General features: G+C 54.8%; 6 protein-coding genes across 6 annotated transcripts; 3 read left to right on the top strand and 3 right to left on the bottom strand.

Moving 5' to 3' along the window:
* Nucleotides 1–2,393: 2,393 nt before the first annotated feature.
* On the bottom strand, nt 2,394–2,882 carry CPAR01_02254 (uncharacterized protein; the record flags this gene model as incomplete). Its single annotated transcript, XM_060486542.1, has 1 exon — nt 2,394–2,882. One exon carries the CDS (start codon nt 2,880–2,882, stop codon nt 2,394–2,396), a length of 489 nt encoding a protein of 162 aa, XP_060353870.1.
* A 1,799-nt stretch (nt 2,883–4,681) lies between these two features.
* On the top strand, nt 4,682–6,395 carry CPAR01_02255 (glycerol kinase; the record flags this gene model as incomplete). Its single annotated transcript, XM_060486543.1, has 3 exons — nt 4,682–4,842; nt 4,923–6,081; nt 6,156–6,395. 3 exons carry the CDS (start codon nt 4,682–4,684, stop codon nt 6,393–6,395), a joined length of 1,560 nt encoding a protein of 519 aa, XP_060353871.1.
* A 594-nt stretch (nt 6,396–6,989) lies between these two features.
* CPAR01_02256 (uncharacterized protein) lies at nt 6,990–7,256 on the bottom strand (the record flags this gene model as incomplete). The annotated part of the gene is made up of 1 exon (XM_060486544.1): nt 6,990–7,256. The coding sequence occupies one exon, from the start codon at nt 7,254–7,256 to the stop codon at nt 6,990–6,992; it is 267 nt and encodes an 88-aa protein (XP_060353872.1).
* A 1,049-nt stretch (nt 7,257–8,305) lies between these two features.
* On the top strand, nt 8,306–10,778 carry CPAR01_02257 (uncharacterized protein; the record flags this gene model as incomplete). The annotated part of the gene is made up of 3 exons (XM_060486545.1): nt 8,306–8,490; nt 8,561–10,438; nt 10,499–10,778. 3 exons carry the CDS (start codon nt 8,306–8,308, stop codon nt 10,776–10,778), a joined length of 2,343 nt encoding a protein of 780 aa, XP_060353873.1.
* Nucleotides 10,779–11,227: 449 nt separating this feature from the next.
* On the top strand, nt 11,228–12,427 carry CPAR01_02258 (gelsolin; the record flags this gene model as incomplete). The annotated part of the gene is made up of 1 exon (XM_060486546.1): nt 11,228–12,427. One exon carries the CDS (start codon nt 11,228–11,230, stop codon nt 12,425–12,427), a length of 1,200 nt encoding a protein of 399 aa, XP_060353874.1.
* A 1,064-nt stretch (nt 12,428–13,491) lies between these two features.
* CPAR01_02259 (uncharacterized protein) lies at nt 13,492–13,827 on the bottom strand (the record flags this gene model as incomplete). Its single annotated transcript, XM_060486547.1, has 2 exons — nt 13,492–13,714; nt 13,796–13,827. 2 exons carry the CDS (start codon nt 13,825–13,827, stop codon nt 13,492–13,494), a joined length of 255 nt encoding a protein of 84 aa, XP_060353875.1.
* Nucleotides 13,828–14,200: the final 373 nt, after the last annotated feature.

Genomic DNA, 14,200 nt, shown 5'->3' on the forward strand with positions numbered 1-14,200 from the left:
ATGAAGATGAGATGAAGAGATGGACGAAGGTCTGGCCAAGGTATCATCCCACGTCCATCCCATGGGGAAGCAGCATCTTCTTATGGTCCCCACGGGCTCGTGGTGTTCCCACGGGGCTGGACACCGTTGCAACCAATCCACCGGGTTTGGCAGTCATGCTTTGGGGAAAAGAGGAGAGAGGGATGGTTGGATGGACACATTGAGATGGGGCGGGGTGTTGATACTGGGGGAGTGAGGAGTGGGCAGTGGAAGTGGGAGGGGGTTTAGGTCTAGGGGGGCGTATACGGTATCGCCAAACGGAAATCATGGACGCTTACCCATCTTTGGTCACTTTGCAGATAAGTTGTATGCTTGATTTGACTCTTCTTCTTTTTTTTTTTTCCTTCGGTCTCCCTTCAGCGGGTTAGGGGTGTTGCGAATGTGGATCTGTTGTACCGAGATCACTGATCAAGTAGACTGATTTTCTTCCGGGATCCCACGACGCTTAGGATCACCACGACCTGCGCGCGGCGGTGACTGATACGAGATTGGTTCGAAATCCTTGAAATGGCTTCCACAATTCCGGATATCTGGGATCACCGACAGTTCGGGTCCTTGGATGAACAACCTCGGTGATACGAAAAGGAAAAAAACGAAGAGCAAAAGTTCGACAACTGTTCCTAAACGGGATTCGTGCGTTACGGGTCTCGCGGAGAGATGGAGATTGGCACGCGGGATGAGGATACCGAGGGGACTTGACGATGGACGACGCTATGGGATGGGTTGGTCAAGCGGAGGAGTGAGAAAAAATCGAACGATGTGGGCGGGTGAGATGAAAGTCGCTCAGTTTGTGCGTGTGTCCAGGTCGGTCAAGTGTGTGTATGTGAGAGGGAGAAAAAAAAAGAGAGAGAAGGAAGATGGCACGAAGGTGGGACAAGGGGATATGATGCAGTTCGGTGGCTCACACCGAAGTTGAAGCGATTTGGCGGCCGAGATGGACGAGACGTTGTCGCCGGACGGCGGCCGAGGCTTTGATGAAGAGGAATTCTGGACCTATGCTGGCTTTGGTGTACTTGGGTGGTGCTTCTCACTCCCGTCTTTCGTCTTGGCCTTGTCCACCCCGCTCATTAAGGAGGGACCCCCTTCTCCGGGTTTGCGCCAAGGCAGATGTGGTGTGCGCGCCGAACGGATCAGGAAGAGGATGTACGGATACTATCTGCGGCTTCGTGGGTAAGGAGACAGGACGCACAAGGTTGCGCAATGTAGAGGTACGGAAACGACGAAGCTTCTCCACTCGCGCCACTAATAGGCTTCACTTCCCGGCAAGGAGAATGTGTGTGTGAGAGAAATGCGCGCCAGGGCCCAGGAGAAGGACTAATGCCCTTTGCAACCTCGCATGGGATGAAATATGTGGTTCCTCAGAGGTAAGCTTCTGGGGCAGGTTCCCACGTGTGGAGAGGGGCAACGGATACCAATGGTGACTGTACGGAGTACAGATACGCTGTGAGAGAGGGCGGAGTTGTTGTACAAGTTGCTCTACGAGTGAAGAGGCGCGCGTGAGGTTGAAGGATGTGGGATTGAGTACGTAGTAAGAGGCACGAGGGTAAAAAAGAAGAGGGGACTTCTTTCTTTGGCCTGTTGCAAGGAGGCTGGAGTGATCGCGTGGTGGACTGGACGGGTGGACTTGAGGTAAGTTTTCGGTGCGTCTTCCGAACCAAGGACCCAGTTTGAATGAATCCTTCCTAATCGTCGTCAAAAGTATAGAGACGGGTGTGACGGGGAAAGCGAATAGAAAAAGTTGATTACGCGGGGCCAAGTCGTCGTATGCAGCAACTCAATTCTCTTGCTTGTTTCCAGTCAGTCAGCTTTTCCCCAAACTTTGTCCAGTTACAAACCAGAATCTGGGGGAGATCGGGGGTGAGACCTACGCTTGCTACGGTACGACTACCTTGCAAAGGAAGAATGTACTGAAAGTCTCATGACCTGCCAGTGCCACAGCTTGTCGTCCTTGCTCCCTGGTTTGCCGATTGATTAAAGCCGAGTTTGAACTCTGACTGATCAGATCGGAAGATTGCCTCTTCCATGATGCATCCCTGAAGCCATCTGGGGCTCGGGCGATGGACGCCAAGGGTCCATTGAGAGGTGGTGGAGCCGCTCCATCGTCCACGGACCAAATCTGACAGTGACGAGCGCGGGCGAGCCACACCACACCAAAACTATGTAACCAGCCGCGGCAAAAACGTCATACACGAAGGGTACGCCTATCATCATTGGCGTGTGATGGTGCGCGCGGCGTTCCGTGGTGTCGACCGAAGGCAGAGAAGAGACGGACTACTTCCCGTTGAAACCCATTTGCGGCTCATTTTTTTTTCTCCCCTGTCTCTCATTATCTCTCGTTCATCGCCGGCCAAGGTTCAAGCGTTTCTTCCAATGACGTTAGCCGTCCACAGCCAAATGGGGAAAAGGCGACAAGCAAGAGGGAAAAACTCTACACGGCGAGCCGAGGCCACCATGAGCCTTCTTCTCTCCTCGGTAGCACTGGCAGGCCGCAGATGTCCTTCTGTTGGTCCCATCTCTGCCATCCCTCCAGCCTCCAGGCAAACCAATTCCGTCCAAAAGCTCCAGCTGGTCCCAAGCAAGCCGGGCCCGGCGTTGTTCTTGGTCTGCTTCGTAACGGGACTTTCGCCTCTTTCCCCGCAGTTGGTTACTCGAAACTGGACAAATGAGATGAAAGGTGGGAGGGCGGGTGCAACGTAGTGGAGGGGAACCAGGTCAGCGATGTGAACAATGGTTTGTCGGTCTTGTCCCGTTTTTGACAAGACGATGAGCGCGATGGTCGGGCAGGGGGTGTCAATGGTGTTCTTTTCGAAACGCATGCAGGTCGGCAAATGGTTTGGAGCCATTGCCTATGGGTTCATGGTCCATGGGGGAAGAGGTTTCTGCCATTGCTGGATAGGCAATACCTAGCCATTCGGCATGGCCCAGAAAGAGAAGACTCTCTTGACTCTTTGGACCACGTATCCGCAAGAGTCCAGACTCTTGATCGGAATGACTGGCAGATTAGTCTGTTGGTTCGTTCGTTCGTTCGGCCACTGCTTCTAGCGTTGGCGTTGGAATCTCGTCGCAATTGTCGCCTGTGGTTGGTCGGTCGCCCGCGGCGCCGAATCCCATTTGCCGCTGAATATGGCCTTTAAGACAACGAACATGGACATGCCCTGGTGCCCTCGTTGGAATGGGGTCGCAAAGATCCCCCCGGCCCGGCGTCCTTGCCTTTTCCATGCTGAAAATGTGTCACCTGTTCGTGTGCGCAAAATAGCATCAGCAGCAACTAGCAGCAGAACCAGTAGCAAACGCCAAAGGAGAAAAAAGACCCAGCCAGCAAACCAGAGGCGCAGGCACCGCACGCGGGCGCGGAGGTGGCCGCTGCATCCTCCTCCCGTCCCAGCTCTAGCCCATGTAGGCAAGGCCACCAGCCCATCTACTTTTCTGCTCGACCAGTGACCTGCATGCCTGCCAAGGTGCTTGGTCTAGTTCGTAGAGAAACTCGACGACTCGAGGTAGCTTGCCGTCTTTGCTCGTAGTCGACCCCGCTTTCTGGGGCGAGCCTCGGGCCACCGGTGCTTCATAAAGAGATAAAAGCCCGGCATACGGCCGGACCCACCGATGCCTCCGTGGGAGCTCGCCGACGCAGACCGAAACTGCTGCTGTTGCAGTGCGACCTGGAATGACATCAGCCCCATCACGAGGTGATCCGGCCCCCGTCCTCCTCCACTTTTGCTCGCTGCTCACGGCCGACGTTGCTTGCCAATGTCGAACAATGACCGAAGTAACTCGGGGCATCCACCCCGAAACATTGCTTCCCCAAATTTCTCGCATGCTTACTCCCGAGTCCGTACGCATACCTATCAAGTTACCAACAACTTACCAAACAACCTAAATGGCTAGTATGCCAGTCAGCTGTCAAGGTAGTAGTCAGTCTACTATGGATACCCGTGTAGACCAACAAGTACCTACACGCCCATGGTATCTATACGTATAGCCTCGTTCGATACCGAAGCAGTGGTACGCAGACAGATAGACTGACAGACCGACCGGTTGCTTGCATCTCTCGTTCCGGCTTCTCGCGTGGAAGGATTCGCCGGCCTGTCAGATTCTTTAGAACGCTTCCAACGCAACCCACCCCGTTTGATCCGTTCGCATTTCCCCAGTGGGGATTGGTCTTGGATCCGGGGACCCCCCCTTTGACAGTCCAGCGGTTTTTTTTCTCTCTTGACCCAAGCCCAGCTCCTTGGTGCTCATCTCGTGACATCTCCACACGATCTGGGGATGGGGTAAGAGAGATGCATGGAAATGAGGGGTAGCTCTCGAAGAAAGCTGTTTGTTCCCCATGGAGGGAGCTAACCCGACACGCCGCGTGCCCTTTTGCGTTGCGTTTCCGAGAACTGGAGCTGGCTGCTTGCTGCTGGCTGCTGAAGAGCTGGAAGTTTCCCACATGCGCGGCACCTACAAATATTTTTGTCAGCCCGTGAAACTTTAGGCTTTTGTCGTGTGTCTCTCTCACTCCCTTCTCCTCATCCCGTCCAGCAAGATACCCAAAATCGTCCGTCCCTTTCTCTTCTCTGCCGCTGCCGCGCCACGCCGTTGCCGTCTTTGAATGCTATCGTCTCTTCTCCCCAGTCGATTTAAACAAACTTCAGACAAAATGTCTCCTACTTCCGTAAACGGGGGTGCTGGCTCCAAGATCTCCTTTGTTGGTGCCATTGACCAGGGCACCACGAGCACCCGCTTCCTCATCTTCAACCCCCACGGTGAGGTCGTTGCTACTCACCAGCTCGAGTTCAAGCAGATCTACCCTAACCCAGGGTAAGTCGTTCTTCCTATGCGACCACCACTGGCGCATGAAAAGTATTGTGCAGAGTCAGAAATTAATCCCATTGCGACAGCTGGCACGAGCATGACCCCGAGGAGCTCGTTGCTTCCGTCGAGACGTGCATTGACGGCGCCGTCCAGGCTTTCGAGACTCAGGGCCACTCCCGCGAGCAGATCAAGGCTGTCGGCATCACCAACCAGAGAGAGACCACCGTCCTTTGGGATACGACCACCGGCAAGGCTCTGTACAATGCCATCGTCTGGACCGACACCCGCACCAAGGATCTCGTTCGCCGTCTGAAGCAGCGTCTCGGCGCAAGCGAGCTTACCCAGCGATGCGGTCTTCCCCTCTCCACATATCCCTCCGTCGGCAAGCTCCTTTGGCTTCTGGAGAACAGCCCTGAGGTCAAGGATGCTTACGAGCGTGGTGTTCTGGCCTTTGGTACCATTGACACCTGGTTGGTCTACAAGCTGAACGGCGGTACTGCCCGCGACGTTTACGTCTCGGATCCCTCCAACGCCTCCCGTACCATGTTCATGAACATTCACACTCTGAAATATGATGAGGACCTCATTGATTGGTTCAGAATCGACCCCAAGAAGGTCAAGCTGGCAAAGATTGTCCGTTCTTCCGACCCCGAGGCGTATGGTACGCTCCACAACACCGTTCTCAGCGGTACCAAGATCACCGGTTGCTTGGGTGATCAGTCCGCTGCTCTGGTCGGTCAGAAGGGCTTCACGGCTGGTCTCGCAAAGAACACGTATGGCACGGGTTGCTTCTTGCTCTACAATATCGGGCCCAAGCCCGTCATTTCATCCCACGGTCTCTTGACCACTGTCGCTTTCGACTTCGGCCCTGGCAAGACCATGTACGCTCTCGAGGGTTCCATTGCTGTTGCTGGATCCAGTGTCAAGTTCCTGGTCGACAACTTTGGCTTCATGGAGTCTTCCTCCAAGCTCAGCGCACTCGCCGAGACGGTTGAGGACAATGGTGGTTGCACCTTCGTCACTGCCTTCAGTGGACTCTTTGCGCCTTACTGGATCGATGATGCCCGTGGTACCATCTTCGGTATCACCGCCTACACCCAGCGTGGCCACATCGCCCGCGCCACCCTTGAGGCCACCTGCTTCCAGACCAAAGCCATTTTGGACTCCATGGAGAAGGACAGCGGTGCAGCCCTGACTGAGCTCGCCGTTGACGGTGGCATGTGCAACTCCGATCTCGTCATGCAGGTAAGAATAGAACCCCCGGACCTTTTCCGAGCCTCGGGCGGAGAAATCAAGCTGACCCATGTACTCCGTAATAGACCCAGTCCGACATCATTGGCATCCCTGTCAACCGCCCAGGCATGCGCGAGACCACTGCCCTCGGCGCGGCCATCGCGGCAGGCTTCGCTGCAGGCGTCTGGAAGAGCTTTGACGAATTGAAGGACGTCAACCTTGAGGGCCGCACCATCTTCAAGCCCCAGATCTCCGAAGAGGATGCCTCTGAGCGCTTCGGCCGCTGGGAGAAGGCTGTCCAGATGAGCAAGGGCTGGTCGAGCTGAGCGGGTATTGCCTTGGAGTTCTTCACGTGATAATGTCTTCTTTTTTTTCCGTTTCGATATACCACAGTCTGTTGTTTGGGAGGTCCATTCACAATGGGCGCACGCACATGCGATCCGGCGCCGCTTGGAGAGAAAAATCCAATCTGTATCATAGGTAGCACGGCATTATGACGCATTTTGCCTCTGTCGGAAACTCGATTTTGTGCGCCAGAAGCTGGTTCGTTTGCCCTGTTCACCGATGCAAGTCTTTGCAAGAGCGCCAAGTCGACGGCTCCAGGGAAAGCCGCGGTTGCATTGCTGTCTCGACCCGTCCCCACGTGCGCATGTTCCTTGTAAAATCCGGATGATCGGAGTGTAAATCGTCGTCCATGACCCCGTTCAAACTGAGTCGTGAAGCAGGCAGGAGCGGAATGCAGTGACTTCATCGCGATCCTCAGCCTGCTGCGCGGCCTTGTTCCGGGGGGGTATTGGCAAAAAAGACCCTCCTCTTGTTATGGGCGTTGTTAGTTGTAGGCTTGTAGCCTACCTGTCAGCCACCCGGTGACTACTGCTTCTGGGGCCTGTGGAAGAAGACATCGTCGAAGCCACTGCCGTTTACCCCCACCTTTGACGGTTGCATCGCCCCATGGATGATCCTCGCGGTAGCAGGCTTGACAGGGGAACCATAAGGAGCGGGGGAGAGAGTTCGGAGTGGCCGGGGTGCGGCGCTGTTTGCCGTGTGGAAGGGGGGTTTTCGGCAGCAAACTTGGAGAAGAAAATTGAGGGGAATTGTCTAACAGAGGCGGCGCGGTTCCTGCATGTCTTGCGGTAGTCTGTATTAGCACCGTTGTTCCGTCGTAGTGACCAGCGTGCCAGTGTCATGCCTGGTGGCTTCGGAGATGGCTCTGGTTATCGTAATCGCCCCCAAGGGTTCATCATTGGGCGCAACGATCTCCCCTCATCCGTTCCGTCCATCCCATGCCACGGGCGGATGCTGTGTGTAACGAGTTTCCGGGAAAACGAGGATGCCGGGCGCAAGTGGTTGGTTGGTTGGTGCGCATTGGCGGCACGGAGGAGTCTTCATTTCTGATACTGTACACGGTTCCGTCGTCTTCCGCAGTCTTTGTATGTAATATGTACACTCTTTCTGTCACGGTATTAGTTGGCAGCGCAGACAGACAGGACGGTCAGACCGCGTAAAGTAAGGGACAGTGACAGAGTTGCGCAAGAGATCCAACTCTTATTGTGGACGAGAGTGGGCCGACGACTGGATCTCTCTTTTTTTTCTGCCCTCCGTGCCAGCCATCTCTTCAAATGGCTTGTCGGGAGAGAACACCGAAGGACCCCGTCCCCCTCTCACACTTGGTCAGACTCAGACACTCGAGCGCTTGCTGACAAAGTCCCTCATCGCGGCCTTGGCTTCCCGAGTCTTTTCCACCTAGTCGACTAGTCAGTCCTTTTTGCCTCTCGCTGAAGACTCGGTGCTTGTCTTCCATCTCTCTCCACTTGTTCCTTCGACTTGCAGACTGCACTCTGCGGGTTCGAGCACAACACAAACTGGGTGGACTGACTGACACTGCAGCGCCTGCAGAGCTGACACCAGCACTATTCGGTACACACACAGACGGTACAGAGACTCTCTCCTGGATTCGGCTGCCCACGTTTCGCCCATCGATCCGGCCAACCAACGCGGACAAGGCCGGATATGCCCCATGCGCCCCAAGGTGCTGCGGTGCAATCCTTCACTCCCTCCAGCATCCCGGCCGGCTGAGGCAATTCGCTAGCCTGCCTTTTACTGCTTGCTGCACGCCCGCTCATGAGTGAAATGACCACTTCCTGACATCAAATTCGGCCAGGCTCCTCACGGCTCCATCCAAAAAGGGTCCTGATAAGAGCAACACCTTCGCAGCCCATCAAAGTAAAAACGGGAAATGTGGAGTTCCCACGACCATGGGACAGATATGCTAGACACGAATGCACGTCCGCAACAAATGGCCGAGGAGGAAGCGAACTCGGTGTTCAGCCACGACGAGGGCTCAAGTGGTGAAGACACGACAAACAATGGCTCGGCCGGTGCACCGAGGAAGCGTAAGAGGGAGAAGCACCAAAAGACATCGTATGTTGTGCGCTTCTGATTGTGTGGCCCCCCAAATGAGATGCATGGCCATCGACTGACGCGAATCCAGATGCGAACTATGCAAGGCGAGGAAGGTCAAGTGCGATCGTGCAGAGCCCGCATGTTCTTGGTGTGCCCGTCACAACCGAACATGCGTCTATCTAGAAAGACAGAAGCCGGGTAGCCGTATCGGTTTCAGTCTCGAACTTGAGGCCAAGGTCAACAGGCTCGATGCTCTCTTGCAGGCTCTTGGCCGTCGCGTAGAAGATCACATCGCCCATGATCACGTCGCCACATCACAGGCTCATTCGCCATCCATCAGCAATCAGGCGCCATCACAAATCGAGGGATTCCGTCCTGATGGAAACGCGAATGGCGTCAGTCCGGCTCCCGGCCTTGCAAGAGGGCCACCAACCACGAATGGAAGGACACCAGCCTTCTCGAGCCCTTTCTGGCAGGGCGGTGACGCCCAAGAGACGTTACAGAATGGTGACCGGACTTCAGTTCAGGCTCTCTTGAACCTATCCGCAGGCGAGTCTTTCAGCCAAGCAGGCGCATCGCCGAGCGTCAACGGGCCTCGAAAAGATGCATCTTCAGTCCCGACTGTCTCTGAGTTCCCGCCTCACGACATGCTGTACACGCTTGTCGACCTATACTTCAAACACTGCAACACGTGGTGTCCGATCTTGGACCGCAAAACGACCTTCGGTGCCTTTTTTGGTTCGACGTCCCTCAACGAAGCCGATCGTGTTTTGTTACATGCTATAGTAGCAACGACACTAAGGTTCATGAAAGACCCGCGGCTGTCGCCCGACATGCGGTCACACTACCATGCAGTGTCGAAACATAGGGTGCAGATATATGCGATGGAGAACGTGAGCATTGCCGCGTTGAGGGCTTTGGTGATACTCTGCTTGGACGAGTTGGGAACCTCAAATGGGCCGCGCGGTTGGAACATGCTCGCGTTGCTCTCGCAGAATGTGAGACAACTGGAACTCTGTGAAGAGAGCAGCGTGTATCTCACGGCCGAGGCAGAGGAGACGCCGCACACGGGCTCGATCCGTCGGGTGGCGATGGGCCGACCAGAATCTTGGATTGAAGATGAGGGCCGTCGACGGCTTTGCTGGATGGTTTATCTCCTTGATCGATACGCGACGATAGCGACAACGACATTCGACTTCATGCTCGACGACAAAAAGATGAAGCGCGGTTTGCCGTGTTCATACGACCTCTTTTCGAGAAACGTTCCCGTTGAGACGAAGTCATGGAGTCCGTCATCCGACCAAACCGGCAGCCCGACCATCAATAAACCCGAAAACCTCGGCAGTTTCTCGTACCACTGCGAGATCCTGCGTATACTGAGCAAGGTCCACGACTTTCTCAAAACACCCATAGACGTAACATCGTCGTCGGAAATGGCGGTTTGGCGGAACACATATAGATCGCTGGACGGTGCGCTCGACAGCTGGTTGCAGAGCTTGCCGAGCGAGTACAGCAGAATTTCGGCTCTGTGCCACTCAGATCCCGCGAGCCGCGTCGCCAACTGGTTCATGCTGCATAGCGCATATGTCACGTCTGTGGTGCGTCTGCATTCCTCGGCTGCGTACCCCACTGTGAGATCTCACATTTTCGTCCCATCGCACTATGCCATGCAGAGGTGCTTGTCTGCCGTGCAAAGTCTCGGCGATATTGCGCAGGACGTCTTTGAGGCCAACGGCCTGGATCTCTTGGGGCCGCCATTCGCCTTTTCGTTGTGGGTAGCCGCTAGGTTGCTGCTTATCCACGCTGCGACTGTTGGGTGTCCCGTTGATCCCAAGATTGACTTTTTTATCGAAACGCTTCGCCATGTTGGACAGTACTGGGAGGTCGCAAACAATTACGCCAAAATTCTTGCTCGGGTGGTACATCGAGGGCGACAGGGCGACATGAGCTTTACCGCGATGAGGAAGTGAGTAATACCATATGATGTCTTACCACCCCCGGGACCGTACTAACAGCAATGCCTCAGGAGTGCCCACGATCTGGTAACCTTGACATCCTCCACACGACGCTCTGGCATGGAGCCGACATCGACTCAAGTGACTTCGTTGAGCGAACTTGACAACATTGACGTTTTCGACTTTTTCAATTATCCCAAGATGTCTGAGCCGAGCTCACGGGCGACCAATGGTCAGACGAATTTACTACAGCCACAAGTGATGAGCGGGTTAGGCGGCGATTCCATGAGGACGACCGGGGTACCAGATCCAGAGTCGGATTGGCTGGGCTTCAGCACTCCCTTCAACTGAGGCTGGGGCTGAGGTCGACGCTGCGGGTTGGTTGTCCCTGTTTTGTTCCCTTGACATATCGAAATATTGTTTCCACTTTTAGACCGCAAATATCATGGAAGCTGGGCCGGCGCTGGAGGCTTTGAGGAACCTGGTTGAGGCGTTCGTGGGGCGTTGTAGTACTTCATTGATGGATCTCGTGTGGCTTCGCGATACAGCCGCAAGGAAAGCTGGCAGATCGACCCAATTGAAACTGCTGATCCCCGCACAAGCTGAGGAGCTTCGATCCACTGTGACTGGCTCAGCCACAGACAGCGTCCGTGTGTGCCATGACGTTCGTTGAAACGCTGTTCCTGGTTCTCCCCCATCTTCTTCAACCTCGATTCTTCTTCAGACTTTGGCAAGCGCATCAATTGTGAAAAACGACTGAACCAATCTCTTCAGATATTTTGAGCAAATTTGAATTGATCATGGCGCCAAACCAAGGCCTTGTGCATCCGACTGAGTACGACATCAAGGACAGCAATGTCGAGCTCATTGGCACGGACATTGACCACCAAGTGAAGTACAACTCTGCTGCTACCGAGCCAGCTTGGAATGAAGGCGATGTTGGCCAAGCCGCTGGGCTTCATGTCTGGCGTATCGAGGAGTTCGAGGTCAAGCCATGGCCTAAGGAGAAGTATGGTCAGTTTATGGATGGCGACAGCTACATCGTCCTCAACTCGTACAAGGTTGGGAGCAAAGATGACGCCGAGAAGCTTGGTCATGACATCTTCTTCTGGCTCGGTGCCCACACATCGCAGGACGAGGCCGGTACCGCTGCGTATAAGACGGTCGAGCTCGATGAGTTCCTGCACGGGGCCGCGACGCAGCATCGTGAGCTACAGTCGGCGCCGTCTGATGAGTTCCTAGAGCTCTTCCCTCGCATCCAAATTCGCTCTGGAGGGGTAAGATCTGGCTTCCGTCATGTCGAAGACGAGGAGCCCAAGGAGGAGATTCTCACTCTGTTGCGCATCTTCAAGAACCCGTCAGTCGGTGCCAACGGCGTTGTTGTACACGAAGTCGAGCCAACGTGGAAAAGCTTGGACGAGGACGACGTGTTTGTGCTCGACACAGGCGACAAGATTTGGCAGTGGCAGGGCAAGAGCTGCAGTCCGATGGAGAAGGCCAAAGCTGCTCAGGTTGTCAACGACATGACGCTGGCGAAGCACATCGACGTCGAGGTTCTGGCCCAAGAAGAATCGAGATCTCGCGTTATCGTCACCCTTCTCGGAGGTGACGATGATACGCCTCAGTCTGGCTTCCACTGCCCCAGACCAGTTCGATCAGCATCCAAGGCACACGCCGGCGAGCGACCTCAGAAGCTTTTTCGCCTCAGCGATGCTTCCGGGGAGCTCAGATTCGACCTCGTCAAGGATGGCAGCAAGGCTGCTCTCTCGGACTTTGAAGAGCAAGACGTGTTCCTCTTGGATGACGCGGGCCGAGCCGTTTGGGTGTGGGAAGGACAGGGTGCAAGCCGGGGAGAGAAGGCCAACTGGCTCAGAGTTGCCCAGGCGTATGTTCGCCAATTGCAGGGGACTTCTGAGGCCGATGAGGCTCATCTCACACCTGTCGCCAAGGTGACTCAGGGCAACGAGAGCAGGGCGTTCTTGAAGGCCGTGGCAGTTTGATGGGTACTGCATCGCATGAATACGAAAAGGAAGGGCTCGTGGGTCTCTGGCTAGCCGCGAGGTTTAAGATGTAGATCATCTCGAATAAGAGTCTTGCGTCGTTCGTGTACTGCCCAGCCAATTGAAGTGGCCATTACCTCGGGTACACTCTGCTGATGCCTCTGCGAACATGTGATGTCGATACTGTATTCAACAAGACCAATTGACTACAAGAGATGGGCAATGACAATTGATGCAATGTGCAGTTTGAACAGAGGTGTCGTCAACGTAGATGGGATTGGAGGGGCAGCGGAGGACGGAGCTTGTGATCCAGGAAGGGCCAGGCAAGGCAGGAAGTCACGCGTCGTCCTGCCTGCTTCCAAGCTTGACATGTGCCTGCCTCGTCCTTGCCAGATAGAGGGCGATCGGCCATCGTCAGCAGGAACACCACAAACAGCAAGCGCTAATGCAGCTCCAGGCAGGAACAAGACGGAAAATGCATTTTTTTCCAGCTTCCATGGCACCGACACCTCCAGGCACTCTCCTTCCTCCCGTTGAATGCCGGAAGAGACTGCTCTTTCCCATGCACTTGGAGCGGCAGTCGTCTTTCCTTGGCAGGGGATCCTGAGATGAGCTGCGATCCAGTGCTACTTGGATGGGCCTGACGATGGTCTTTGTCGTCCATGCCAGTAAGCTAGGAATTATAAGTACTAGCAGGCTAACATCGGTAGAAAGACGCCACGAGTACTTTGTTATGGAATACATAGACGGCTGGCGGGGATAGTCACATGCGGTAGCTGTAGCAGAATTAAAAGCATAAACGAATGCTCAATTACAGAAGCAGACCAAAGTCGTCCGACTATGGAATCTATGGTATCTTTCCCTTTCCATGAACGCCTCTCGACTATTATCCGCCTGCGATTAGTTCTCCGTCATTTCGGCGTCTTCTCTGTAGCCACGGGCGGTCAACGCCAACGCGACGAAGAATGGACTCTGACCCTGCCGTACCACATCCACCCTTTGCCAGTCACACACGTATTCCGTTCCGCCTTGCGTTTCCCATATGCCTGACGAGGTCAATCGTCTTACTTTCCGCCGTACTGGCTCATAATTCTTGCGATATTCTCCGCGGCTCTAGCCTGGTGGCGCGCCTCACTGGCCGCAACGTCCTCGCTTCGGAATGCGGCGCCATACGCGGTGGGTTCGTCGGAAGCCGGTTGGTTCTGGTACATCGAAGTTCGTCGTTGGGCGAGCTCTTTCTTGGATTCCTTTGACGAGTGCTTGTGTGATCCCTTCGAGGAGGAATGGCTAGAACCCATTGGATTAGTACATCAAGCCTGACGCGCATCTTCTCCCATCACACCCATCGCCCGGGACCGGATCATGTACCCGCTGTAAGCTGACTGTTCAGAATGCGCCATGTTTGCCTGTGGGAAGGATGGGCAGTGTGCGCAAAGTTGTGGACGTAAATCGTGAATGACTGATCTTCAAAGAACCAGGTAGCTAGCTGTTCGTGAGGTTCCGAATCTGACCGTTGTTGTGTGAAGTGTGCAGGTTCCTCAGGATCCAACTTGGCAGGTTTAAATACGGCCAGCGTGCAAAGCGCGCGAACCATTGCTTTCCAAATTTCGAGGTTTGAAGGAGACATAATACACTTCCGACCCTTGCATGGCTGAGCTTGGCCTAGGGGAACAGCGAGTGCCTTTGCAATGGGTTGCGTCAGGTGGAATGCGGCCGTTCAACGAATAGAAGGCTCAAACGGATACCCGACACCAAAGTCGATGGAGTCGGCTC

The sequence above is a fragment of the Colletotrichum paranaense genome (assembly GCF_030867605.1).
Source record: "Colletotrichum paranaense strain IMI 384185 chromosome Unknown Scaffold_2.1, whole genome shotgun sequence".
Taxonomy (NCBI): domain Eukaryota; kingdom Fungi; phylum Ascomycota; class Sordariomycetes; order Glomerellales; family Glomerellaceae; genus Colletotrichum; species Colletotrichum paranaense.